Source organism: Panulirus ornatus, chromosome 47 (assembly GCF_036320965.1).
Source record: "Panulirus ornatus isolate Po-2019 chromosome 47, ASM3632096v1, whole genome shotgun sequence".
NCBI classification, from domain to species: Eukaryota; Metazoa; Arthropoda; class Malacostraca; order Decapoda; family Palinuridae; genus Panulirus; species Panulirus ornatus.
The window spans coordinates 17,228,297-17,255,491 of record NC_092270.1 but is presented as its reverse complement, the minus strand read 5'-3'; the positions used below and the strand labels follow the sequence as shown (position 1 = coordinate 17,255,491).

Below are 27,195 nucleotides of genomic sequence, written 5' to 3'. Positions count from 1 at the left end.
TTTCAAAGAGACTTGTAAAAAAGTGAAATCATAGATGAAGTGTACATTATTAAGTTTGCTTGGCAAAAGGTTATGGCACAGTCAGATAGCAGTTCGTAGGCAGCCACCAACAAGGGAGTTATCAAGAGAGTCAGTGATGGCTGCTTGGTGAGCCTGTGCTCCAGTGGTTGTCAAGCTGCACTCCACTGACTCAGGTAGCTGTCTTTTCTTTCTGCCTCACCTACATGTGGACTGCTGGCATTCTATCTACAAACATAAAATCTTTCCTTGTTACACATAACACTTGACAACACTTAACTCAAATAACTCATTCTTAGTAACACTAGAATTTCCTTTGGTGAGGACTATGCCCTAGCCCAGCCTTTTGGCAAAATGGTAGGAATAACAGATGGAAATAGTAGATAGAAACACTAGACACAAGTATTAGTTAAAAATATTAGGCAGAAGCAGTAAGTAGGAACATTAGGTGGGAGCATTATGTAGAACAGGTGGAAACATTAGGTAGAAAACACAATGCCAGAGTTGCCCTCTGCCAGTGGCCTTTTCAGGGTGAGGCATTAATGGTTAAGAAGTGGCACTGGAGTTCACCAGTTAGGGAGATCTTTTGCCATGGTCACCCTCTTGAAGGAGTTCCCACAGGAACACGCATCAGAAATACTGATACATAAATAGATAGATAAATAGATATAGATGGACAGATAGCATATAGATAGAAAATGGTAATAATAATAATAATAATAATAATAATAATAATCTAAGTATTTCTCACATACATTCTTCAAAGCAAACACCTGATCCACACATCCTCTACCACTTATGAAACCACACTGCTCTTCCCCAATCTGATGCTCTGTACATGCCTTCACCCTATCAATCAATACCCTCCCATATAATTTACCAGTAATACTCAACAAACTTATACCTCTGTAATTTGAGCACTCACTCTTATCCCCTTTGCCTTTGTACAATGGCACTATGCACGCATTCCGCCAATCCTCAGGCACCTCACCATGAGTCATACATACATTAAATAACCTTACCAACCAGTCAACAATACAGTCACCCCCTTTTTTAATAAATTCCACTGCAATACCATCCAAACCTGCTGCCTTGCCGGCTTTCATCTTCCGCAAAGCTTTTACTACCTCTTCTCTGTTTACCAAATCATTTTCCCTAACCCTCTCACTTTGCACACCACCTCGACCAAAACACCCTATATCTGCCACTCTATCATCAAACACATTCAACAAACCTTCAAAATACTCGCTCCATCTCCTCACATCACCACTACTTGTTATCACCCCCCCATTTGCGCCCTTCAGTGAAGTTCCCATTTGCTCCCTTGTCTTACGCACTTTATTTACCTCTTTCCAGAACATCTTTTTATTCTCCATAAAATTCAATGTTACTCTCTCACCCCAACTCTCATTTGCCCTCTTTTTCACCTCTTGCACCTTTCTCTTGACCTCCTGTCTGTTTCTTTTATACATCTCCCACTCAATTGCATTTTTTCCCTGCAAAAATTGTCCAAATGCCTCTCTCTTCTCTTTCACTAATAATCTTACTTCTTCATCCCACCACTCACTACCCTTTCTAATCAACCCACCTCCCACTCTTCTCATGCCACAAGCATCTTTTGCGCAGTCCATCACTGATTCCCTAAATACATCCCATTCCTCCCCCACTCCCCTTACTTCCATTGTTCTCACCTTTTTCCATTTTGTACTCAGTCTCACCTGGTACTTCCTCACACAAGTCTCCTTCCCAAGCTCACTTACTCTCACCACCCTCTTCACCCCAACATTCACTCTTCTTTTCTGAAAACCCATACAAATCTTCACCTTAGCCTCCACAAGATAATGATCAGACATCCCTCCAGTTGCACCTCTCAGCACATTAACATCCAAAAGTCTCTCTTTCGCGCGCCTGTCAATTAACATGTAATCCAATAACGCTCTCTGGCCATCTCTCCTACTTACATACGTATACTTATGTATATCTCGCTTTTTAAACCAGGTATTCCCAATCACCAGTCCTTTTTCAGCACATAAATCTACAAGCTCTTCACCATTTCCATTTACAACACTGAGCACCCCATGTATACCAATTATTCCCTCAACTGCCACATTACTCACCTTTGCATTCAAATCACCCATCACTATAACAAATGGATTTGTATGTAGCATTTATGGATCTGGAGAAGGCATATGATAGAGTTGATAGAGATGCTCTATGGAAGGTATTAAGAATATATGGTGTGGGAGGCAAGTTGTTAGAAGCAGTGAAAAGTTTTTATCGAGGATGTAAGGCATGTGTACGTGTAGGAAGAGAGGAAAGTGATTGGTTCTCAGTGAATGTAGGTTTGCGGCAGGGGTGTGTGATGTTTCCATGGTTGTTTAATTTGTTTATGGATGGGGTTGTTAGGGAGAAGAATGCAAGAGTTTTGGAAAGAGGGGCAAGTATGAAGTCTGTTGTGAATGAGAGAGCTTGGGAAGTGTCAGTTGTTGTTCGCTGATGATACAGCGCTGGTGGCTGATTCATGTGAGAAACTGCAGAAGCTGGTGACTGAGTTTGGTAAAGTGTGTGAAAGAAGAAAGTTAAGAGTAAATGTGAATAAGAGCAAGGTTATTAGGTACAGTAGGGTTGAGGGTCAAGTCAATTGGGAGGTGAGTTTGAATGGAGAAAAACTGGAGGAAGTAAAGTGTTTTAGATATCTGGGGGTGGATCTGGCAGCGGATGGAACCATGGAAGCGGAAGTGAATCATAGGGTGGGGGATGGGGCGAAAATCCTGGGAGCCTTGAAGAATGTGTGGAAGTCGAGAACATTATCTCGGAAAGCAAAAATGGCTATGTTTGAAGGAATAGTGGTTCCAACAATGTTGTATGGTTGCGAGGTGTGGGCTATGGATAGAGTTGTGCGCAGGAGGGTGGATGTGCTGGAAATGAGATGTTTGAGGACAATGTGTGGTGTGAGGTGGTTTGATCGAGTAAGTAATGTAAGGGTAAGAGAGATGTGTGGAAATAAAAAGAGCATGGTTGAGAGAGCAGAAGAGGGTGTTTTGAAATGGTTTGGGCACAGGGAGAGAATGAGTGAGGAAAGATTGACCAAGAGGATATATGTGTCGGAGGTGGAGGGAACAAGAAATGGGAGACCAAATTGGAGGTGGAAAGATGGCGTGAAAAAGATTTTGTGTGATCGGGGCCTGAACATGCAGGAGGGTGAAAGGCGGGCAAGGAATAGAGTGAATTGGATCAATGTGGTATTCCAGGGGTTGACGTGCTGTCAGTGGATTGAATCAGGGCATGTGAAGCGTCTGGGGTAAACCATGGAAAGTTGTGTGGGGCCTGGATGTGGAAAGGGAGCTGTGGTTTCGGGCATTATTGCGTGACAGCTGGAGACTGAGTGTGAACGAATGAGGCCTTTGTTGTCTTTTCCTAGTGCTACCTCGCACACATGAGGGGGGAGGAGGATGGTTTTCCATGTGTGGCGAGGTGGGGATGGGAATGAATAGGGGCAGACAGTGTGAATTGTGTGAATGGGTATATATGTATGTGTCTGTGTGTGTATATATATGTGTACATTGATATGTATAGGTATGTATATTTGCGTGTGTGGGCCTGTGTGAGTGTACATTGTGTATGGGGGTGGGTTGGGCCATTTCTTTCGTCTGTTTCCTTGCGCTACCTCGCAAACGCGGGAGACAGCGACAAAGCAAAATAAAAAAAAAAAAAAAAATAATAATAATAATAATAATAATAATAATAATAATAATAATAATAATAATAATATTTATTTATTTATCTATTTTGCTTTGTCACTGTCTCCCGCGTTAGCGAGGTAGCGCAAGGAAACAGATGAAAGAATGGCCCAACCCACCCACATACACATGTATATACATATACGTCCACACACGCAAATATACATACCTATACATCTCAACATATACATATATACATACACACACAGATATATACATATATACACATGTACATGATTCATACTGTCTGCCTTTATTCATTCCCATCGCCACCTTGCCACACATGAAATAACAACCCCCTCCCCCCTCATGTGTGCAAGGTAGCGCTAGGGAAAGACAACAAAGGCCCCATTCGTTCACACTCAGTCTCTAGCTGTCATGTAATAATGCACCGAATAATAATAATAATGATAATAATAAATGATAACAATAATGTGGCCTTTGCTGTCTTTTCCTAGCGTTACCCCGCGCATGCGTGCAAGGGGAGGGGAGTGCTGTTTCATGTGTGGTGGGGTGGCAATGGGAATGGATGAGGGCAGCAAGTATGAATATGTACATGTGTATATATGTGTATGTCTGTGTATGTATATGTATGTAAATGTTGAAATGTATAGGTGTGTATATGCGTGTGTGTGGGCATTTATGTATATGCATGTGTATGTGGGTGGGTTATGCCATTCTTTCGTCTATTTCCTTGTGCTATCTCATTAACATGGGAGACAGTGACTAAGTATTAGTAAATGAATAAAATAATGATAATAATAATGACAACAAAAATAAGAATATTTGCAATGCATCATAACCACAGCCCATTATCAACAACCAAGCCCTACAGATCTCTCTACAGTTTCCCCCTGGATGTTTCAAATGCCCTGGTTTAGTCCATCAGCATGCTGTCACTGGACTGAGCCAGAGAATGTGAAGCGGCCAGGGAAAACCATGGATAGGTCTGTAGGGTGTGTTTTAGAACAGGGGCTTGTGGTCCTGGTGCATTACACATGATAATTAGCAAATGGGAGTAAGCGGATAAGGTCTTTTCTTCACCTTTCTAGTGTGGGTAATGGTCAACAAGTGTAAAATAAATAAACACAATAATTCTTTTCATACATGTTGCCATTTCCCATGTGAGTGAGGCAGCATCATCAAGAACAGATGATATAACCTTAGAGGGAAATTCCCCACTTGGCCTTTGCTCAGTTCCTTTTTTTGGAAAGTAATACAAGAATGGGGGATTTCTAGCCACCTGCTCCTGGCCCTCTTCTATGATACACAAGGAATAAGTCGGTGATATTCTTTCTCCCCTATCCCTAGGAAGAAATAATAGTAAATGCTATTATTTAGAGGAGAAAGAATTTTACCTCCATACTCCCTGTGTGTTGCAGAAGGCAACTAATGGGGATGGGGGGCTGGAAACCCTCCCCTTAGTGTATTTCAACTTTTAAAAGAGGAAACAGGAGTCAAGGGGAGAGTGTTAATCCTCCTCTAAGGCTCAGATTGGGGTGTCTGAATGTGTATGGATGCAACTAAGATGAGAAGAAAGGAGAGATAGGTAGTACATTTAAGGAAAGAAACCTGGATGTTCTGGCTCTAAAAGAAACAAAGCTCAAGGGTAAAGGGGGCAAATGGTTTGGAAACATCTGAGTAAAGTCAGGGGTTGGTGAGAGGAAAAGAACTACAGAAGGAGTAACACTACTGAAGCAAGAGTTCTGGGAATGTGTGATAGAGTGTACAAAGTAAATTCTAGATTGATGTGGGTAAAACTGAAAGGGATGGTGAGAGATGAGTGATAATGGTGCTTATGCACCTGGTTATGAGAAGAAAGATCATGAGAGGCAAGTGTTTTGGGAGCAGCTGAGTGAGTGTGTCTGCAGTTTGGTGCACAAGGCTGGGTATTAGTGATGAATAATCTAAATACAAAGAAATGTGACAGATGGGATATAATTAGTGTGTATGGGGTATTCCGGGTTGTGAATGGAAATGGAAGAGCTTATGGATTTGCATGTTGAAAAAAGACTGGTGAGTGGGAATACCTGGTTTAAAAAGAGAGGTTTAGACAAGTATACATGTGTGAGAAGGAGAGATGGTTAAAAGGCATTACTAAATTATGTACTGATTGATAGGCATGTAAAAGAGAGACTTCTGGATGTAAATGTCCTGAGAGAGGCAGGTGGTGAGGTGTCTGATCATTATCTTGTGGAGTGAAGGTGAAGAGATGTAGCAGTTTTCAAAAAAGAGGAGAGAGTGTTGGGGAGAAGAGAGTGGTGACAAAAAGTGAGCTTGGAAAGAAGACTTGTGTGAAGGAGTAGTAGGAGAAATTGAATGCAGAATGGCAAAAGGTGAGGGCAAATGAAGTGAGGGGAGTGGGTGAAGTATGGGAGATATTGTGAGAGGCAATGATGGCATGTGCAAGAGATGCATGTCCCATGACAAAGGTGAGAGGTGGGCATATTAAAAATGTAGTGAGTGGTGGGATGAACAGGTAAAGTTGCTAGTGAAAGATAAAAGACAGGCATTTGGATGGTACTTACAAGGAAGGAGTCCAAGAGTTGAAAAAGGAGGCAAATGAGAGTTGGGGTGAGAGAGTATCATTAAACTTTGGGGAGAATAAAAATATGTTTTGGAGGGTGTAAATAATGTGCGAAAGACAAGAGATGGGAACATTGGGGAAGGGGGTAAGGCAGGAAATGCTAACAGGTAGTGGAGTGAGTATTTTGAAGGATTGTTGAATGTGTCTAAACAAAGTGGCAGATGTAGGGTGTTTTGGTCTGGGTTGTGTGTGAAGTGAGGGTGTCAAGGAGAGTGGTTTGATGAAGAGAGAATAGGTAGCGAAAGTCTTGTGGAAGATGAAATCAGACAAGGCAGCAGGAATGGATGGTATTGCAATTGAATTTATTAAGAAAAAGGGTAAATGTGTTATTGATAGGTTGGCAAGGATATTCACTGTATGTGTGGACATAGTGAAGTGCCTGAGGATTGGTGTAATGCATGTATAGTGCCAGTGTAAAATGGAAAAAGGGGATAAAGATGAGAGTTCAAACTACAGAGGCATGAGTTTCTTGAGTATACCTGGGGATAGGGGAGAAAGAATACTTCCCACGCATTCCTCACGTGTCGTAGAAGGCGACTAAAGGGGACGGAAGCAGGGGGCTGGAAACCCTCCCCTCCTTGTATTGTAACTTTCTAAAAGGGAAAACAGAAGAAGGAGTCAAGCAGGGAGTGCTCATCCTCCTCGAAGGCTCAGATTGGGGTGTCTAAATGTGTGTGGATGTAACCAAGATTGAGAAAAAAGGAGAGATAGGTAGTATGTTTGAGGAGAGGAACATGGATGTTTTGGCTCTGAGTGAAACGAAGCTCAAGGGTAAAGGGGAAGAGTGGTTTGGGAATGTCTTGGGAGTAAAGTCAGGGTTTAGCGAGAGGACAAGAGCAAGGGAAGGAGTAGCACTACTCCTGAAACAGGAGTGGTGGGAGTATGTGATAGAGTAGAAGAAAGTACACTCTAGATTGATATGGGTAAAACTGAAAGTGGATGGAAGAGAGATGGGTGATTATTGGTGCATATGCACCTGAGCATGAGAAGAAAGATCATGAGAGGCAAGTGTTTTGGGAGCAAATGAGTGAGTGTGTTAGCAGTTTTGATGCACGAGACCGGGTTATAGTGATGGGTGATTTGAATGGAAAGGTGAGTAATGTGGCAGTTGAGGGAATAATTGGAGTACATGGGGTGTTCAGTGTTGTAAATGGAAATGGTGAAGAGCTTGTAGATTTATGGGCTGAAAAAGGAATGGTGATTGGGAATACCTGGTTTAAAAAGAGAGATATACGTAAATATACATATGTAAGTAGGAGAGATGGCCAGAGAGCGTTATTGGATTACGTGTTATTTGATAGGCATGCGAAAGAGAGACTTTTGATGTTAATGTGCTGAGAGGTGCAACTGGAGGAATGTCTGATCATTATCTTGTGGAGGTGAAGGTGAAGATTTGTAGAGGTTTTCAGAAAAGAAGAGAGAATGTTGGGATGAAAAGAGTGGTGAGAGTAAGTGAGCTTGGGAAGGAGACCTGTGTGAGGATGTACCAGGAGAGACTGAGTACAGAATGGAAAAAGGTGAGAACAAAGGAGGTAAGGGGAGTTGGGGGAGGAATGGGATATATTTAGGGAAGCAGTGATGGCTTGTGCAAAAGATGCTTGTGGCATGAGAATCGTGGGAGGTGGGCAGATTAGAAAGGGTAGTGAGTGGTGGGATGAAGAAGTAAGATTATTAGTGAAAGAGAAGAGAGAGGCATTTGGACAATTTTTTGCAGGGAAATAATGCAAATGAGTGGGAGATGTATAAAAGAAAGAGGCAGGAGGTCAAGAGAAAGGTGCAAGAGGTGATAAAGAGGGCAAATGAGATTTGGGGTGAGAGAGTATCATTAAATTTTAGGGAGAATAAAAAGATGCTTTAGAAGGAGGTAAATAAAGTGCATAAGAAGGGAACAAATGGGAACTTCAGTGAAAGGGGTTAATGGGGAGGTGATAACAAGTAGTGGTGATGTGAGAAGGAGATGGAGTGAGTATTTTGAAGGTTTGTTGAATGTGTTTGATGATAGAGTGGCAGATATAGGGTGTTTTGGTCGAGGTGGTGTGCAAAGTGAGAGGGTTAGGGAAAATGATTTGGTAAACAAGAGAAGTAGTAAAAGCTTTGCGGAAGATGAAAGCCGGCAAGGCGGCAGGTTTAGATGGTAATGCAGTGGCATTTATTAAAAAAAGGGTGGGTGAATGTATTGTTGACTGATTGGTAAGGTTATAAGGTTATTTAATGTATGTATGATTCATAGTGAGGTGCCTGAGGATTGGCGGAATGCTTGCATAGTGCCATTGTACAAAGGCAAAGGGGATAAAAGTGAGTGTTCAAATTACAGAGGTATAAGTTTGTTGAGTATTCCTGGGAAATTATATGGGAGGATATTGATTGAGAGGGTGAAGGCATGTACAGATCATCAGATTGGGGAAGAGCAGTGTGTTTTCAGAAGTGGTAGAGGATGTGTGGATCAGGTGTTTGCTTTGAAGAATGTATGTGAGAAATACTTAGAAAAGCAAATGGATTTGTATGTAGCATTTATGGATATGGAGAAGGCATATGATAGAGTTGAGAGAGATACTCTGTGGAAGGTATTAAGAATATATGGTGTGGGAGGCAAGTCGTTAGAAGCAGTGAAAGGTTTTTATCGAGGATGTAAGGCATGTATACGTGTAGAAAGAGAGGAAAGTGATCGGTTCTCAGTGAACGTAGGTTTGCGGGAGGGGTGTGTGATGTCTCTATGGTTGTTTAATTTGTTTATGGATGGGGTTGTTAGGGAGGTGAATGCAAGAGGTTTGGAAAAGGGGGCAAGTATGCAGTCTGTTGTGGATGAGAGAGCTTGGGAAGTGAGTCAGTTGTTGTTCGCTGATGATACAGCACTGGTGGCTGATTCATGAGAGAAACTGCAGAAGCTAGTGAAAGAGTTTGGTAAAGTGTGTGAAAGAAGAAAGCTGAGAGTAAATGTGAATAAGAGCAAGGTTATTAGGTATAGCAGGGTTGAGGGACAAGTCAACTGGGAGGTAAGTTTGAATGGAGAAAAACTGGAAGAAGTGAAGTGTTTTAGTTATCTGGGAGTGGATCTGGCAGTGGATGGAACCATGGAGTGGAAGTGAATCATAGGGTGGGGGAGGGGGCAAAAGTTCTGGAGTGCTGAAGAATGTGTGGAAGTCGAGAACATTATCTCGGAAAGCAAAAATGGGTATGTTTGAAGGAATAGAGGTTCCAACAATGTCATATGGTTGCGAGGCATGGGCTATGGATAGAGTTGTGCGGAGGAGGGTGGATGTGTTGGAAATTAGATGTTTGAGGACAATATGTGGTGTGAGGTGGTTTGATCGAGTAAAGTAATAATAGGGTAGGAGAGATGTGTGGTAATAAAAAGAGTGTGGTTGAGAGAGCAGAAGAGGGTGTTTTGAAATGGTTTGGTCACATAGAGAGAATGAGTGAGGAAAGATTGACCAAGATAATATATGTGTCAGAGGCGGAGGGAATGAGGAGAAGTGGGAGACCAAATTGGAGGTGGAAGGATGGAGTGAAAAAGATTTTGAGTGATCGGGGCCTGAACATGCAGGAGGGTGAAAGGCGTGCAAGGAAGAGAGTGAATTGGAACAATGTGGTATACTGGGGTCAACGTGCTGTCAATGGATTGAACCAGGGCATGTGAAGCGTCTAGGGTAAACCATGGAAAGTTCTGTGGGACCTGGATGTGGAAAGGGAGCTGTGGTTTCAGTGCATTATTACATGACAGCTAGAGACTATGTGTGAGCGAATGTGGCCTTTGTTGTCTTTTCGTAGCGCTACCTCATGTACATGAGGGAGGAGGGGGTTGTTATTTCATGTGTGGCGGGGTGGCAATGGGAATGAATAAAGGCAGGGAGTATGAATTATGTACATGTGTATATATGTATATGTCAGGTGTGTGTATATACGTTGAGATGTATAGGTATGTATATGTGCATGTGTGAATGTGTATGTATGTACATGTGTATGTGGGTGGGTTGGGCCATTCTTTCATCTGTTTCCTTGCGCTACCTCGCTAATGCGGGAGACAGCGACAAAGCAAAATAAAAATTATAAACCTGGAAAATTGTATGGGAAGGTATTGACTGAGAGGGTGAAGGCATGTACAGATCATCAGATTGGAAAGGAGCTGTGTGGTTTCAGATGTGGTAGAGGATGTGTGGATCAGATGTTTGCTTCGAAGAATGTGTCTGATAAATACTTAGAAAAATTGATGGATTTGTGTGTAGCACTTATGGACCTGGAGAATGCATATGATTGGATTGATGTAGATGCTTTGTGGAAGGTCTTACGAATACATGGTGTGGGAGGCATCCTGCCAGAAGCAGTGAAAAGTATTCATTAAGGGTGTAAGGCATGTGTACAAGTAGGAAGGGAGGAAAGTATCTATTCTAACAGCACCTCCTCTCCAGTACCCTCTTCTAAGCATAAATATTGGCAAATAAACAAAGCAGATAGGAATAACTTATGTAACTTTTTTCTGGCTTTCCTTGGGTAAATTTCTCTCCTATGTGGTGAGACATCTGTCTCTGCCAAACACATAGCAGAGGTTATTCTTGTGGGAATGGAAGCATTAATCCCCTCTTCTTCCAAAACTACTTCTTTATCCAATCCATTGTTCAACCATTCCTGCACTGAGGCCATTCAGACAAGGGATCAGGCATATCGTCCTCGGAAAATCTCTCCTTCCTCTGGCTCCCATTTACCTTTTATCTCTCCCCATAATTGCTGCAAGCACGTTATCTGTGAGGCAAAGTATTCCTTTATTTTGGGGAGTCACATGTAGTTGCCCTTGACATATCTAAGGCTGCTGACAGGGTGTAGCATCAGGGTCTTGTCTCTAAGCTCCGCTCTTTTGGTTGCTCTTTTGGTTTCCCTCCCTACACTTTGCTCCTTCACATCTAGCTTCCTCTCCAGCTCATCTATCTCTGTGGTTGTTGATGGATCAGCCTTCCCCCTTTTCTCCATCAACAGTGGTAACCCTCAAGGTTCTGACCTGTCCCCTATAACTTTCTCCCTTTTTTTCAACAATTTTCTCTCCTTCACAAATAATTCAATGCACTCATAAGCTGACGACTCAATGCTGCATTCATCCATTTCCTGGAAATCTGCTTCCTCCTCTCTCACTTGATCTGCATCTCATCTCGACACAGCTTTCTCTATTAACTCAGATCTGGACAGGATATCTCATTGGGGTACACAAAATCTTGTTAAGTTTAATGCCTCTAAGACCCAATATCTACCCATCTCTCTATTGAAAACTCCTCACAACTCGTCTCTCTTTTGACAGTTCTGTAATTCCACCTCTTGACTCAATGAATATACTTGGTATTATGGTAACATCCACTCTTTCTTGGAAACCTCACATCATGGGAATAGCTACGTCTCCCTCTAAGTAACTGGGTGTACTGGTTAGATGTTGAAACTTCTCTTCTGAAAAATTGGTCCATTCATAAAAGGGATTTATTTGTCCTTGTATGGAGTACTGTTCTCACATTTGGGGTGATTTTAGCTCTGTATCCTTACCTGACAAAACCGAGTCAAAAGCAGCCTGATTTATAAACTGTCCTATGCTAACTTCCAAGCTTGACCCCCTTGCCCTATGCTGCAATGTTGGTTCACTTTCTCTCTTCTAAAGGTATCACTTTGGTTTTTGCTCCCAAGAGCTGGTGGCTTGTATGCCCTCACCACTAGCTAGATCACACAATACCTGGCAAGCTGCTGCGTCACATGATTATTGTGTGGCCGTCGGCAACACAAGGATGGGCTGTTTTGATATCTCCTTCTTTCCCTACATGTCGAAGCTTTGGAACACTCTACCTTCTCGTGTCTTTCCCAATAATCATGACCTAGCACATTTCAAAAGACAGGTCTTGCACTTTCTCAAAAATTCGTAAATACTTTCCCTAGTCTTTTCTTTTTGTTTCATAATTGCTCTATATTTCAATTAAAGCCTGGTCTTGATGTGAATTTTTGTCCATAACTGGAGCTTTCAAAATAGAAAAAAATCTAAATCTTTGATGCCTGTTCTCTTTACAAAATTCCCTCAAGATGGTGGCCATGGCAAAAGAGCCTCCATAACCGGTGAACTCCAGTGTCGCTTCTTAGCCATTAGTAACTCATCCTAAGCAGGCCACTGGCAAAGGGCAACTCTAGCACAGTGTTTTCATAGGCTCCTACCTAATGTTCCCACCAACACTATTACTTAATAAGTCACCTAAAGTCCTAACCTACTACTTCTGTCTATTGGTTCCAGTAATGTTCCAACCTACTGGTCCTAGATAATGTTCCTACCTACTGGTCCTAGATAATGTTCCTACCTGCTGGTCCTAGACAATGTTCCTACCTACTACTTCAACCCAATGTTTCCATCTAATGCTCCAGTCTAATCTTCCTACCTACTACTATCTATTGCTCCTACCATTTTGCCATAAGGGAGGGTTAGGGCCCAGCACTCTAGAGAAAAATCTAGTTGGGAAGAATAAGTTGTGTGAGTTAAGTGTTTATCAAAAGTTATGTGTGACAAGGAGATATTGTATTTTTGCAGGACAGAATGCCAGCAGTCAACAACATGTGGGTGAATCAAAAAGAAAAGAAAGCTACCTGGGTCAAAGGAGTGCAACTTGACAACCACTAAAGTGCTGGCTCACTAAACAGCCATCACTGACCCCCTCACAATACCCAGGTGGGTAGTACCAGTAATATATCTCCCTGGTCAGTGGCTGCCTGCCAGCTACTACCCACTTGTGTCATGAAAAATACACTACATATAAAAAAGATACAGAATGGACATCTCTGAAATGATGAAAAGTCAAAAATTCCTCCAAAAGGTAATGGCAGAAGTCAGCAAGCCACACTGCACAAGTGTGGATTTGAACTCCATGGATTCCAGAAAAGGAGACACCATCTTAACATCATACCATGACAATAATGACCTTAGCAGATTGCTGTATAGCAACTGATTCTCTATTGATAAGCTTTATCTGCACTTTTAGTACAATGGTGGTCAAAGAGGGTGATATTCTGGTGGATAAAACCTATTTTGGAGGTAAAACCATGTTTTAAATCCGTGAGCGAGTGCTCTCTTGCATGTTTATGGCATTCTGTTGAGAGGTGAGAAATAAGAAACGTAAAAATTAAAGTAAAAACATTTTGTTCAATAAAATGGGTAAGGTGAACAGATGGTAAATAATGAAGTCATGTAAGGCAGAATATAAGAAAAAGGAAGATGTTATCATGAAGTGTCAATGCAAATATCAAGTTTTCATCAAAGAAATACTTTAGGGTTGGGTTAAGAAACACTCACCATAGCAGTCATGTGCAAGACTCATGTTTCTTCTCATGTCATAGCCCCAGAAGCCTGGCTGGAAATTTAAAATTTTTTTTAGTTATGTTAATTCCTTTCAGTATGTCTTACCTTTCTAGATACAATAAAAGGTACTGTACTTCAACTCAGAGAAAATCATAAAGGTGAGAGTATCACAATAACTTTCATTTGTATAATCTGAAATTGCTGAGAAATTCAAATTATCAAAATTTAGCTTGAACAGAATATTTTCAATTATATACATATATATTTGTGTTGCATCCTGTGTTTTTAAGTGGAAAAACAGCATTTCCTACCAACATTACGAGACCACTTACTACAGAGATGCAAAGAGAAGGCACTTGACTACCCAAGAGCCCATTCATAAAGTATGTTAAGATACTAAATATGCAGAAGAAATATAATGAAAAATTTTAAATGTAATATAGTTTGCTTCCAAGAATCAGCAACAACAATGATTATGCATAAACAAAATCACCCACAATCTAAATACTGTAAACTTTCAGGTCATGAGAATATTCATATGCAGTGCAGTATGATTTAAGCTGTTCAAAATAAAACTTTATACACAAGGACTACCATTCACTTTGAAACAAGAAAGCCAACTGGATAACAAGCTCTATCAACTATTTGTAACTATCCTCCTACAACCAAACCTAACATGTATGATTAGTGTAATGATGTAAAGTTATGCCAGTATGTAACACAGTCTATGGGTTGGTTTTCCATATCAACTCCATCAGTAAACTGAACAACACACATTTGCTGTAAAATGATAGGTACAGCACACATCCTAGAGTAAAGTATATACAGAAATTCCCATACAAACTCTATTTTGATATAAGTGCATTGTTTTGATATGCTAAAATCTAAGACATCACACCAGAAGAGTGAGTACTAAAGAACTATTAACTTTTTCTCTGTGGGGCAATGTCCCACAAACTATGAAAGAATCACCAAGATCCCCATGGTCAGAAGCCTCCATCCCTTTGCCCTCTGGTGAGGTAAATGTCTTTCTCACCTTGCTAACCACCTATTCAGTAGTTGTGTCCTACAGCTCAGCCGAGGTCTTCCTTTCTGTTGATTCTTGTTCAGTAATGCTATTGTTACGCTAGCTGTCATACCAGTCACCTCATGGACATGGGTATCAATGGAAAATATATTCTCACACTACCTAGAGAAGCTTCTTTCATTCTTCACATTCACTTTTTTCTCCATGGCTGGTTTATCCCCCATGCTTTGAGAGCAATTCACAATGGACAATGAGAGTCAAGAGAAAAGTTTCTTAACCAAAAGAAATGTATGGTAAAAACAGTTACCTTAAAAGCCATCATGTAGTACAATAGTGGTACTCTGCCTCTAAGGTAGCAGAAATGATCTTCAACATCTAGAGCAAAAAAACATTACTCAAAACCCTTTGAGAAATGCCAAAGACCTCTTTTGTTAATCTCCAGAGAAAGCTCCCTCAGGAAGGCCAGAGTGGAAGCTACCTTCCACAGACCAAAGCCTGTCTAACATACAGACCAAGCTGGACCAGCAAAACAAATTGTCTTAAGCAAGATGAGGCATTCCATGCTTAGAGGGGTTTCAAGCTTTCTGTTTGAACAAATAGGGGTTTCCTTTCATAGTCTCTGACTACCTCAACAAATTTTCCCAGAGATTTAACTAGGTATAAGACAAGATATTCTCCAGCAGCAATCTTCCATGAATCAATTAAAATAAGGGTATTCTGGGACTTATGAATTTCACTCTTTCCCAAAACCATAGTCTTTACTGATCTTAATCTAAGATATGTCATAGTCAAAAATGAAAAGGTTCTTACAACTGGATAATGCATGCATCTCATAAACTCTTCTCTCAGCACTAAAAGCCATCAAGAAGAGTATTTTCATGAATAAACATTCAAGTGCTACACTACCAGAAAATCTTTTTGATTGCAACAAGTCCTGTATCTTTGATACCTCAAACTTTAAATGAAGTGGGAATCCAGCAAGTCTTCTCAAAAGGAATAACCTGAGAAGCTTATCCTAAGTAGGTTCAGATAGGTTTATTTCAAAACAAATGGACAGTTGCTCCTAAAAGGCACTCTTATAGAAGGCAATAGCATTATTAGCTCTGTTTTTAACAAGACCAAAGCCAAAAAAGAATTCTAAACAGAAGGCTTCTGATGTCCTCAAAGAATGTGAATCTTCAGAAAACAAATGAAAAATTTCTAAATTGAGTGATACTGTCTCTAATCAAAAATATTAACATTAAGAGGAGCATCATCAGCTTACCTGTTACATACTAACCAAACTATGTGTTTAAGATAATCCTTACATACATTCTAAAACCCAGCATTTCGATGCTAGGTTTCTGTGTGGTGGTCTAGGAAAACTTATGGTATCAGATAAGAAAAACTGCATGATTGAAAAACTTTCTGGCAATAAGACTATCTTTCCCACTTTGGGGCTAGAGGATGAAATAAACCCCAAAGACCAATTATTTGGGTATAACTCTTCAGATCATTTACTGGGGAAAACAGATAAATTTGATTCCAGCAATTCTAATCCACAATCAGGATGCAAGTTGCTACTACACCCTTGTTGAACACTGGATAGATATGGGGTGATATCAAGGAATTTGTTCTGGTTGCAGTGAGATCTACCTGATAGGCCACCTCCAATGAAAGGATGAAATTGAATACATCTCTCCTTGCAGACATAATACCTTAATCCAACACTTACATGACAGCGATGTGTAGGTTATTATGTATACATATACAAAAACTGTTTTAATATCATACTAGTACCAGAAAATAAAATAATGAGTATGTAGGCCTATTCGGTAATCATCCAGAAAATAAACTCTAAATGTAGCCTTTGGCTATGTGTAAGACAAGTACATATCAAAGGTCAAGAGAATTTCCTCTCCATGTACTTTTGACAAACAAATGTAGAATATAAAAACTGACAATGACTAAACAATTTAACAAACTGAAGGTGCAAATACCAAATCATCATTACGCCAAGGTATATCAAAAAGTTTGAAAGTTTGGCGAAATATTCTACCTACACTAAATCTCAAAATGTATATGGACACCAAATGAATGATCATTAGGAAAACTTAGAAAATTTCCTTTGCTTGCTTCCTTCTCACTGCCTCTGATATTATCAATCTATCTATCTATCTATCTATATCTCTGATGCCTGTTCCCTCCAGGAACTCCCAACAAGGGGTGGCCATGGCAAAAGAGTCTTCACTTAACCCTGTCCTTACATGCCTCTCTCGCATACACTATTCCATACATCCTTTCACTGTTTCTCTCCATCCAGTATTCCTCCAACCTATTTGTCTGTGTCACAGGTGGTCCTCCACTTACACCAATCTCTTTAATTGTACTATCATACACTCCTTGTAAACTCCCAGGCTTGCATTCTTTCCATATGCCCAAACCACCTCAAAATATTACATTTCACTAACTCTACTACATCCCAATGCACTCCCTTTGCATTCCCTGCTATATCATATCTTCATTCACCCTTTCATTTCTTTCTTCATTCCATCTAGTCACAGCACATGCTCTTCTCAAATATCTCATTTCCACAACCTGGATTCTTGACCTCTGTGACTCATTACATGTCCATTTTTTTGGCAGTATATGTCAGGGTTGGGAGGTCTATGCCATCCCTTAATCCTCTCTTCACTTCTATTCTTACAACTCTACCCTTCAATATTCTATTAAGGGACAAAATGAGTCTTCTACTCTGTACTGCTCATTCTCCCTTATCTTTTCTTCCATATCACCACACTTACCCAAGACAGCTCCTACATACTTAAATTTTCTTACTTCTTCCTGTCTTTTTCCCCCTACATCCACAGCACAATTTTGTACACTTTCTTCTTTCACTAAATATAGTTTTACGAAATCTATACTTCTGCTCAGTTTCCTGTCAAACACTATTACTTTACTTTTACTTGCATTCACCTTCAATAGCCTATGCTTACACACATCATAAAACACACATACAACCTTCTGCTACTCCTCTTCACTCTCAACAAACCAAGATGAGAAAAAAGGAGAGATAGGTAGTATGTTTGAGGAGAGGAACCTGGATGTTTTGGCTCTGAGTGAAACGAAGCTCAAGGGTAAAGGGGAAGAGTGGTTTGGGAATGTCTTGGGAGTAAAGTCAGGGGTTAGTGAGAGGACAAGAGCAAGGGAAGGAGTAGCACTATTCCTGAAACAGGAGTGGTGGGAGTATGTGATAGAGTGGAAGTAAGTAAATTCTAGATTGATATGGGTAAAACTGAAAGTGGATGGAGAGAGATGAGTGATTATTGGTGCATATGCACCTGAGCATGAGAAGAAAGATCATGAGAGGCAAGTGTTTTGGGAGCAGCTGAATGAATGTGTTAGTAGTTTTGATGCACGAGACTGGGTTATAGTGATGGGTGATTTGAATGCAAAGGTGAGTAATGTGGCAGTTGAGGGAATAATTGGTATACATGGGGTGTTCAGTGTTGTAAATGGAAAAGGTGAAGAGCTTGTAGATTTATGTGCTGAAAAAGGACTGGTGATTGGGAATACCTGGTTTAAAAAGAGAGATATACATAAATATACATAGGCAAGTAGGAGAGATGGCCAAAGAGCGTTATTGGATTATGTGTTAATTGATAGGCATGCGAAAGAGACTTTTGGATGTTAATGTGCTGAGAGGTGCAACTGGAGGGATGTCTGATCATTATCTTGTGGAGGCGAAAGTGAAGATTTGTAGAGGTTTTCAGAAAAGGAGGGAAAATGATGGGGTGAAGAGAGTGGTGAGAGTAACTGAGCTTGGGAAGGAGACTTGTGTGAGGAAGTACCAGGAGAGACACAGAATGGAAAAAGGTGAGAACAAAGGAGGTAAGGGGAGTGGGGGAGGAATGGGATGTATTTAGGGAAGCAGTGATGGCTTGCGCAAAAGATGCTTGTGGCATGAGAAGCGTGGGAGGTGGGCAGATTAGAAAGGGTAGTGAATGGTGGGATGAAGAAGTAAGATCATTAGTGAAAGAGAAGAGAGAGGTATTTGGATGATTTTTGCAAGGAAATAATGCAAATGAGTGGGAGATACATAAAAGAAAGAGGCAGAAGGTCAAGAGAAAGGTGCAAGAGGTGAAAAAGAGGACAAATGAGAGTTGGGGTGAGAGAGTATCATTAAATTTTAGGGAGAATAAAAAGATGTTTTGGAAGGAGGTAAATAGAGTGCGTAAGACAAGGGAATAAGTGGGAACCTCAGTGATGGGGGTTAATGGGGAGGTGATAACAAGTAATGGTGATGTGAGAAGGAGATGGAGTGAGTATTTTGAAGGTTTGTTGAATGTGTTTGATGATAGAGTGGCAGATATAGGGTGTTTTGGTCGAGGTGGTGTGCAAAGTGAGAGGGTTAGGGAAAATGATTTGGTAAACAGAGAAGAAGTAGTAAAAGCTTTGTGGAAGATGAAAGCCGGCAAGGCAGCGGGTTTGGATGGTATTGCTGTGGAATTTATTAAAAAAGGGGGTGAGTGTATTGTTGACTGGTTGGTAAGGTTATTTAATGCATGTATGACTCATGGTGAGGTGCCTGAGGATTGGTGGAATGCCTGCATAGTGCCACTGTACAAAGGCAAAGGGGACAAAGGTGAGTGCTCAAATTACAGAGGTATAAGTTTGTTGAGTATTCCTGGGAAATTATATGGGAGGGTATTGATTGAGAGGGTGAAGGCATGTACAGAGCATCAGATTGGGGAAGAGCAGTGTGGTTTCAGAAGTGGTAGAGGATGTGTGGATCAGGTGTTTGCTTTGAAGAATGTATGTGAGAAATACTTAGAAAAGCAAATGGATTTGTATGTAGCATTTATGGATCTGGAGAAGGCATATGATAGAGTTGATAGAGATGCTCTGTGGAAGGTATTAAGAATATATGGCGTGGAAGGTAAGTTGCTAGAAGCAGTGAAAAGTTTTTATCGAGGATGTAAGGCATGTGTATGTGTAGGAAGAGAGGAAAGTGATTGGTTCTCAGTAAATGTAGGTTTGCGGAAGGGGTGTGTGATGTCTCAATGGTTGTTTAATTTGTTTATGGATGTGTTGTTAGGGAGGTGAATGTAAGAGTTTTGGAAAGAGGGGCAAGTATGCAGTCTGTTGTGGATGAGAGAGCGTGGGAAGTGAGTCAGTTGTTGTTCGCTGATAATACAGCGCTGGTGGCTGATTCATGTGAGAAACTGCAGAAGCTGGTGACTGAGTTTGGTAAAGTGTGTGAGAGAAGAAAGTTGAGAGTAAATGTGAATAAGAGCAAGGTTATTAGGTACGGTAGGGTTGAGGGTCAAGTCAACTGGGACGTAAGTTTGAATGGAGAAAAACTGGAGGAAGAAGTGCTTTCGATATCTGGGAGTGGATTTGGCAGTGGATGGAACCATGGAAGCAGAAGTGAATCATAGGGTGGGGGAGGGGGCGAAAATTCTGGGAGCGTTGAAGAACGTGTGGAAGTCGAGAACATTATCTCAGAAAGCAAAAATGGGTATGTTTGAAGGAATAGTGGTTCCAACAATGTTGTATGGTTGCGAGGCGTGGGCTATGGATAGAGTTGTGCGCAGGAGGGTGGATGTGCTGGAAATGAGATGTTTGAGGACAATATGTGGTGTGAGATGGTTTGATCGAGTAAGTAATAATAGGGTAAGAGAGATGTGTGGTAATAAAAAGAGTGTGGTTGAGAGAGCAGAAGAGGGTGTTTTGAAATGGTTTGGTCACATGAAGAGGATGAGTGAAGAAAGATTGACCAAGAGGATATATGTGTCAGAGGTGGAGGGAACGAGGAGAAGTGGGAGACCACATTGGAGGTGGAAAGATGGAGTGAAAAAGACTTTGAGTGATCGGGGCCTGAACATACAGGAGGGTGAAAGGCGTGCAAGGAATAGAGTGAATTGGAACGATGTGGTATACCAGAGTTGACGTGCTGTCAATGGATTGAACCAGGGCATGTGAAGTGTCTGGGGTAAACCACGGAAAGTTCTGTGGGGCCTGGATGTGGAAAGGGAGCTGTGGTTTCGGTGCATTATTACATGACAGCTAGAGACTGAGTGTGAATGAATGGGGCCGTGTTGTCTTTTCCTAGCACTACCTCGCACACATGAGGGGGGAGGGAGTTGTTATTACATGTGTGGCGGGGTGGCAATGGGAATGAATAAAGGCAGACGGTATGAATTATGTACACGTGTATATATGTATATGTCTGTGTGTGTATATACACATGTATACGTTCAGATGTATAGGTATGTATAATTTGCGTGTGTGGACGTGTATGTATATACATGTGTATATGGGTGGGTTGGGCCATTCTTTTGTCTGTTTCCTTGCACTACCTCGCTAACACGGGAGACAGCGACAAAGCAAAATAAATAAATAAATATAAATAAATAATATATAAATATATATATATATATATTTTTTTTTTTGCCGCTGTCTCCCGCGTTTGCGAGGTAGTGCAAGGAAACAGACGAAAGAAATGGCCCAACCCACCCCCATACACATGTATATACATACGTCCACACACGCAAATATACATACCTACACTGCTTTCCATGGTTTACCCCAGACGCTTCACATGCCCTGATTCAATCCACTGACAGCACGTCAACCCCGGTATACCACATCGATCCAATTCACTCTACTCCTTGCCCTCCTTTCACCCTCCTGCATGTTCAGGCCCCAATCACACAAAATCTTTTTCACTCCATCTTTCCACCTCCAATTTGGTCTCCCACTTCTCCTCGTTCCCTCCACCTCCGACACATATATCCTCTTGGTCAATCTTCCTCACTCATTCTCTCCATGTGCCCAAACCATTTCAAAACACCCTCTTCTGCTCTCTCAACCACGCTCTTTTTATTTCCACACATCTCTCTCACCATTACGTTACTTACTCGATCAAACCACCTCACACCACACACTGTCCTCAAACATCTCATTTCCAGCACATCCATCCTCCTGCGCACAACTCTATCCATAGCCCACGCCTCGCAACCATACAACATTGTTGGAACCACTATTCCTTCAAACATACCCATTTTTGCTTTCCGAGATAATGTTCTCGACTTCCACACATTCTTCAAGGCTCCCAGGATTTTCGCCCCCTCCCCCACCCTATGATCCACTTCCGCTTCCATGGTTCCATCCGCTGCCAGATCCACTCCCAGATATCTAAAACACTTTACTTCCTCCAGTTTTGCTCCATTCAACCTTACCTCCCAATTGACTTGACCCTCAACCCTACTGTACCTAATAACCTTGCTCTTATTCACATTTACTCTTAACTTTCTTCTTTCACACACTTTACCAAACTCAGGCACCAGCTTCTGCAGTTTCTCACATGAATCAGCCACCAGCGCTGTATCATCAGTGAACAACAACTGACTCACTTCCCAAGCTCTCTCATCCCCAACAGACTTCATACTTGCCCCTCTTGCCAAAACTCTTGCATTTACCTCCCTAACAACCCCATCCATAAACAAATCAAACAACCATGGAGACATCACACACCCCTGCCGCAAACCTACATTCACTGAGAACCAATCACTTTCCTCTCTTCCTACACGTACACATGCCTTACATCCTCGATAAAAACTTTTCACTGCTTCTAACAACTTGCCTCCCACACCATATATTCTTAATACCTTCCACAGAGCATCTCTATCAACTCTATCATATGCCTTCTCCAGATCCATAAATGCTACATACAAATCCATTTGCTTTTCTAAGTATTTCTCACATACATTCTTCAAAGCAAACACCTGATCCACACATCCTCTACCACTTCTGAAACCACACTGCTCTTCCCCAATCTGATGCTCTGTACATGCCTTCACCCTCTCAATCAATACCCTCCCATATAATTTACCATATAATTCATTTATATATATTCTATTATACTTTGTTGGTCTCCCGCGTTAGCAAGGTAGCGCAAGGACACAGACAAAAGAATGACCCAACCCACTCACATACAAATGTATATACATACAGGTCCACACTCTCACATACATACCTATAAATCTCAATGTATACATACATATACATACACAGACATATACACATATACACATGTACATAATTTATACTTACGGCCTTTATTCATTCCCATCGCCACCCCGCTACACATGAAATGACAACCCCATCCCCCCACATGTGTGCGTGGTAGCACTAGGAAAAGACAACAAAGGCCACATTTGTTCACACTCAGTCTCTAGCTGTCGTGTATAATGCACTGAAACCACAGCTCATTTTGTAAATCCAGGTCCCACAAAACTTTCCATGGTTTACCCCAGACACTTCACATGCCCTGGTTCAATCCATTGACAGCATGTCGACCCCAGTATACCACATCGTTCCAATTCACTCTATTCCTTGCACACCTTTCACCCTCCTGCATGTTCAGGCCCCGATTGCTCAAAATCTTTTTTCACTCCATCCTTCCACCTCCAATTTGGTCTCCCACTTCTCATCATTCCCTCCACCTATGACATATATATCCCCTTTGTCAATCTTTCGTCACTCATTCTGTCCATGTGACCAAACCATTTCAATCCGCCCTTTTCTGCTCTCTCAAACACATTCTTTGTATTGCCACACATTTCTCTTACCCTTTCATTACTTATTCGATCAAACCACCTCACACCACATATTGTCCTTAAACATCTCATTTCTAACACATCCACCCTCCTCCACACAACCCTATCTATAGCCCATGTTAATTGATAAGCATGTGAAATAGAGACTTTTGGATGCTGATGTGCTGAGAGGGGCAACTGGAGGGATGTATGATCATTATCTTGTGGAGGCAAAGGCGAAGATTTGTAGAGGTTTTCAGAAAAGAAGAGAGAGGGTTGGGGTGAAGAGAGTGGTGAGAGTAAGTGAGCTGGAAAGGAAACTTGTGTGAGGAAGGACCAGGTGAGATTGAGTGCAGAATGGAAAAATGTGAGAGCAAATGACGTAAGGGGAGTGGGGGAGGAATGGGATGCACATAGGGAAGCAGAGATGGGTTGTGCAAATGATGCTTGTGGCATGAGAAAGGTGAAAGGTGGGCAGATTAGAAAGGGTAGTGAATGGTGGGATGAAGAAGGAAGACTGAAGAGAAAGGTGCAAGAGGTGAAAAAGAAGGCATATGAGAATTGGGGTCAGAGAGTATCGTTAGATTTTAGGAAGAATAAATAGATGGAAGGAGATAAATAAAGTGCGTAAGACAAGAGAATAAATGGGAACATCGGTGAAGGGGGGTTAATGGGGAGGTAATAACAAGTAGTGGTGAAGTGTGAAGGAGATGGAGTGAGTATTTTGAAGGTTTGTTGAATGTGTTTGATGACAGAGTGGCAGATATAGGGTGTTTTTGTCAATGTGGTGTGCAAAGTGAGAAGGTTAGAGCAGAGAAGAGGTAGTGAAAGCTTTGCAGAAGATGAAAGATGGCAAAGCAGCGGGCTGGGACAGGATTCCAGTGGAATTTATTAAAAAGTGGGTGACTGTGTTGTTGACTGGTTGGTGAGAATATTCAATGTATGTATGGTTCACGGTGAAGTGCCTGAGGATTGGCAGAATGCATGCATAGTGGCACTGTATAAAAGCAAAGGGGATAAAGGTGAGTGTTCATATCACAGAGGTATAAGTTTGTTGTGTCTTCCTGGGATGAATATGGGAGGGCATTGATTGAGAGGGTGAAGGCATGTATGGAGCTTCAGACTGGGGAAGAGTAGTATGTTTTCAAAAGTGGTAGAGGATGTGTGGATCAGGTGTTTGGTTTAAATAATGTATATGAGATATATTTAGAAAAACAGATGGATTTGTATGTACCATTTCTGGATCTAGAGAAGGCATACAATAGAGTTGATAGAGATATTCTGTGGAGGGTATTAAGAGTATAAGGTGTGGGAGGTAAGTTGCTTGAAGCAGTGAAAAGTTTTCACCGAGGGTGTAAGGCATGTGTACGAGTAGGAAGAGAGGAAAGTGATTGGTTCCCAGTGAATGTCAGTTTGTGCCAAGGGTGCGTGATGTCTCCATGGCAGTTTAATTTGTTTATGGATGGGGTGGTTAGAGAGGTGAATGCAAGAGTGGATCAGGTGTTTGGTTTAAATAATGTATATGAGATATATTTAGAAAAACAGATGGATTTGTATGTACCATTTCTGGATCTAGAGAAGGCATACAATAGAGTTGATAGAGATATTCTGTGGAGGGTATTAAGAGTATAAGGTGTGGGAGGTAAGTTGCTTGAAGCAGTGAAAAGTTTTCACCGAGGGTGTAAGGCATGTGTACGAGTAGGAAGAGAGGAAAGTGATTGGTTCCCAGTGAATGTCAGTTTGTGCCAAGGGTGCGTGATGTCTCCATGGCAGTTTAATTTGTTTATGGATGGGGTGGTTAGAGAGGTGAATGCAAGAGTTTTGGAGAGAGGCAAGTATGCAGTCTGTTGTGGATGAGAAGGCTTGAGAAGTGAGTCAGTTGTTGTTTGCTGATGATACAATGCTGATGGCTGATTCAGGAGAGAAACTGCAGAAGATGGTGACTGAGTCTGGTAAAGGGTGTGAAAGAAAAAAGTTGAGAGCAAATGTGAATAAGAGCAAGGTTATTAGGTTTAGAAGGGTTGAGGGATAAGTTAATTGGGAGGAAAGTTTAAATGGCAAAAAACAGAAGGAAGTGAAGTGTTTTAGATATCTGGGAGTGGATTTGCCAGTGGATGGAAACATGGAAGCGGAAGTGAGTCACAGGGTGGGGGAGGGGGAGAAGGTTCTGGAAGCATTGCAGAATGTGAGGAAGGCAAGAACACTATCTCGGAGAGCAAAAATGGGTGTGTTTGAAGGAATAGCGGTTCCAACAGTGTTATATCGTTGCGAGGCATGGGCTATAGTTGGGGTTGTGTGGAGGTGGGTGGATGTGTTGGAATTGAGATGTTTGAGGAGAATATGTGGTGCGATGTGGTTTGTTCGAGTAAGTAATAAAAGGCTTTGAGAGATGTGTGGTAATAAAAAGAGTGTGGTTGAGAGAGCAGAAGAGGGTGTTTTGAAATGGTTTGGTCACATGGGGAGAATGAGTGAGGAAAGATTGAGAGCTTTCACTACCTGTTCTCTGCTCACCAAATCATTCTTTCTGACCCTCTCACTTCGCACACTACCCCCACCAAAACACCCTAAATCTGCCACTCTATCATGAAACAAATTAAAAATTCCTTCAGAATATTCACTCCATCTTCTCATTTCATCACTACTTGTTATTACCTCCCCATTTGCACCCTTCACCAATGTTCTTATTTGTTCTCTTGTCTTACACACTTTATTTACCTATTTCCAAAGCAAATTTTCATTCTCCCTAAAATTTAATGATACTCACTCACCCCAACTCTCATTTGCCCTCTTTTTCACCTCTTACATCTTTCTCTTGACCTCCTGCTGTCTTCTTTTATACATCTCCTAGTCATTTGCACTACTTCCCTGCAAAAGTCATCCAAATCCCTCTCTCTTCTCTTTCACTAACAATCTTACTTCTTCATCCCACCATTCACTACACTTTTTAATCTGCCCATCTCCCACCTTTCTCATGCCATATGCATCTTTTGTGCAAGCCATCACTGCTTCCCTAAATACATCCCACATATATATATATATATATATATATATATATATATATATATATATATATATATATATATATATATATTCATATATAAATATAAATATATATATATATATATATATATATATATATATATATATATATATATATATATATATATTATCCCTGGGGATAGGGAAGAAAGAATACTTCCCACATATTCCCTGCGTGTCGTAGAAGGCGACTAAAAGGGGAGGGAGCGGGGGGGGCTGGAAATCCTCCCCTCTCGTTTTTTTTAATTTTCCAAAAGAGGGAACGGAGAAGGGGGCCAGGTGAGGATATTCCCTCAAAGGCCCAGTCCTCTGTTTTTAATACAACCTCGCTAACACGGGAAATGACGAAAAATTTGAAAGAAAAAGAAAAAGAAAAAGAATATATATATATATATATATATATATATATATATATATATATATATATATATTTTGTACAATGGCACTATTCACGCATTCCGCCAATCCTCAGGCACCTCACCATGAGTCATACATACATTAAATAACCTTACCAACCAGTCAACAATACAGTCATCCCCTTTTTTAATAAATTCCACTGCAATACCATCCAAACCTGCTGCCTTGCCGGCTTTCATCTTCCGCAAAGCTTTCACTACCTCTTCTCTGTTTACCAAATCATTTTCCCTAACCCTCTCACTTTGCACACCACCTCAACCAAAACACCCTATATCTGCCACTCTATCATCAAACACATTCAACAAACCTTCAAAATACTCACTCCATCTCCTTTTCACATCACCACTACTTGTTATCACCTCCCCATTTGCGCCCTTCACTGAAGTTCCCATTTGCTCCCTTGTCTTACGCACTTTATTTACCTCCTTCCAGAACATCTTTTTATTCTCCCTAAAATCTAATGATGCATAGTGCCATTG

At 41.2% G+C, this 27,195-nt stretch overlaps 1 protein-coding gene across 8 annotated transcripts in view; it reads right to left on the bottom strand.

Annotated features, from left to right (window-relative positions):
* LOC139763619 (arylsulfatase B) overlaps positions 1-27,195 on the bottom strand; it is a 196,253-nt gene that overhangs the window by 56,968 nt on the left and 112,090 nt on the right. For 7 of the 8 annotated variants that reach the window (XM_071689845.1, XM_071689849.1, XM_071689847.1 and 4 more), the window contains exon 5: positions 13,646-13,703. The exons of the other annotated variant lie outside the window; for it this stretch is intronic. In XM_071689845.1, coding sequence (XP_071545946.1) covers positions 13,646-13,703 — 58 coding nt within the window. The remainder of the gene's footprint in view (positions 1-13,645; positions 13,704-27,195) is intronic. 8 annotated transcript variants of the gene reach the window in all.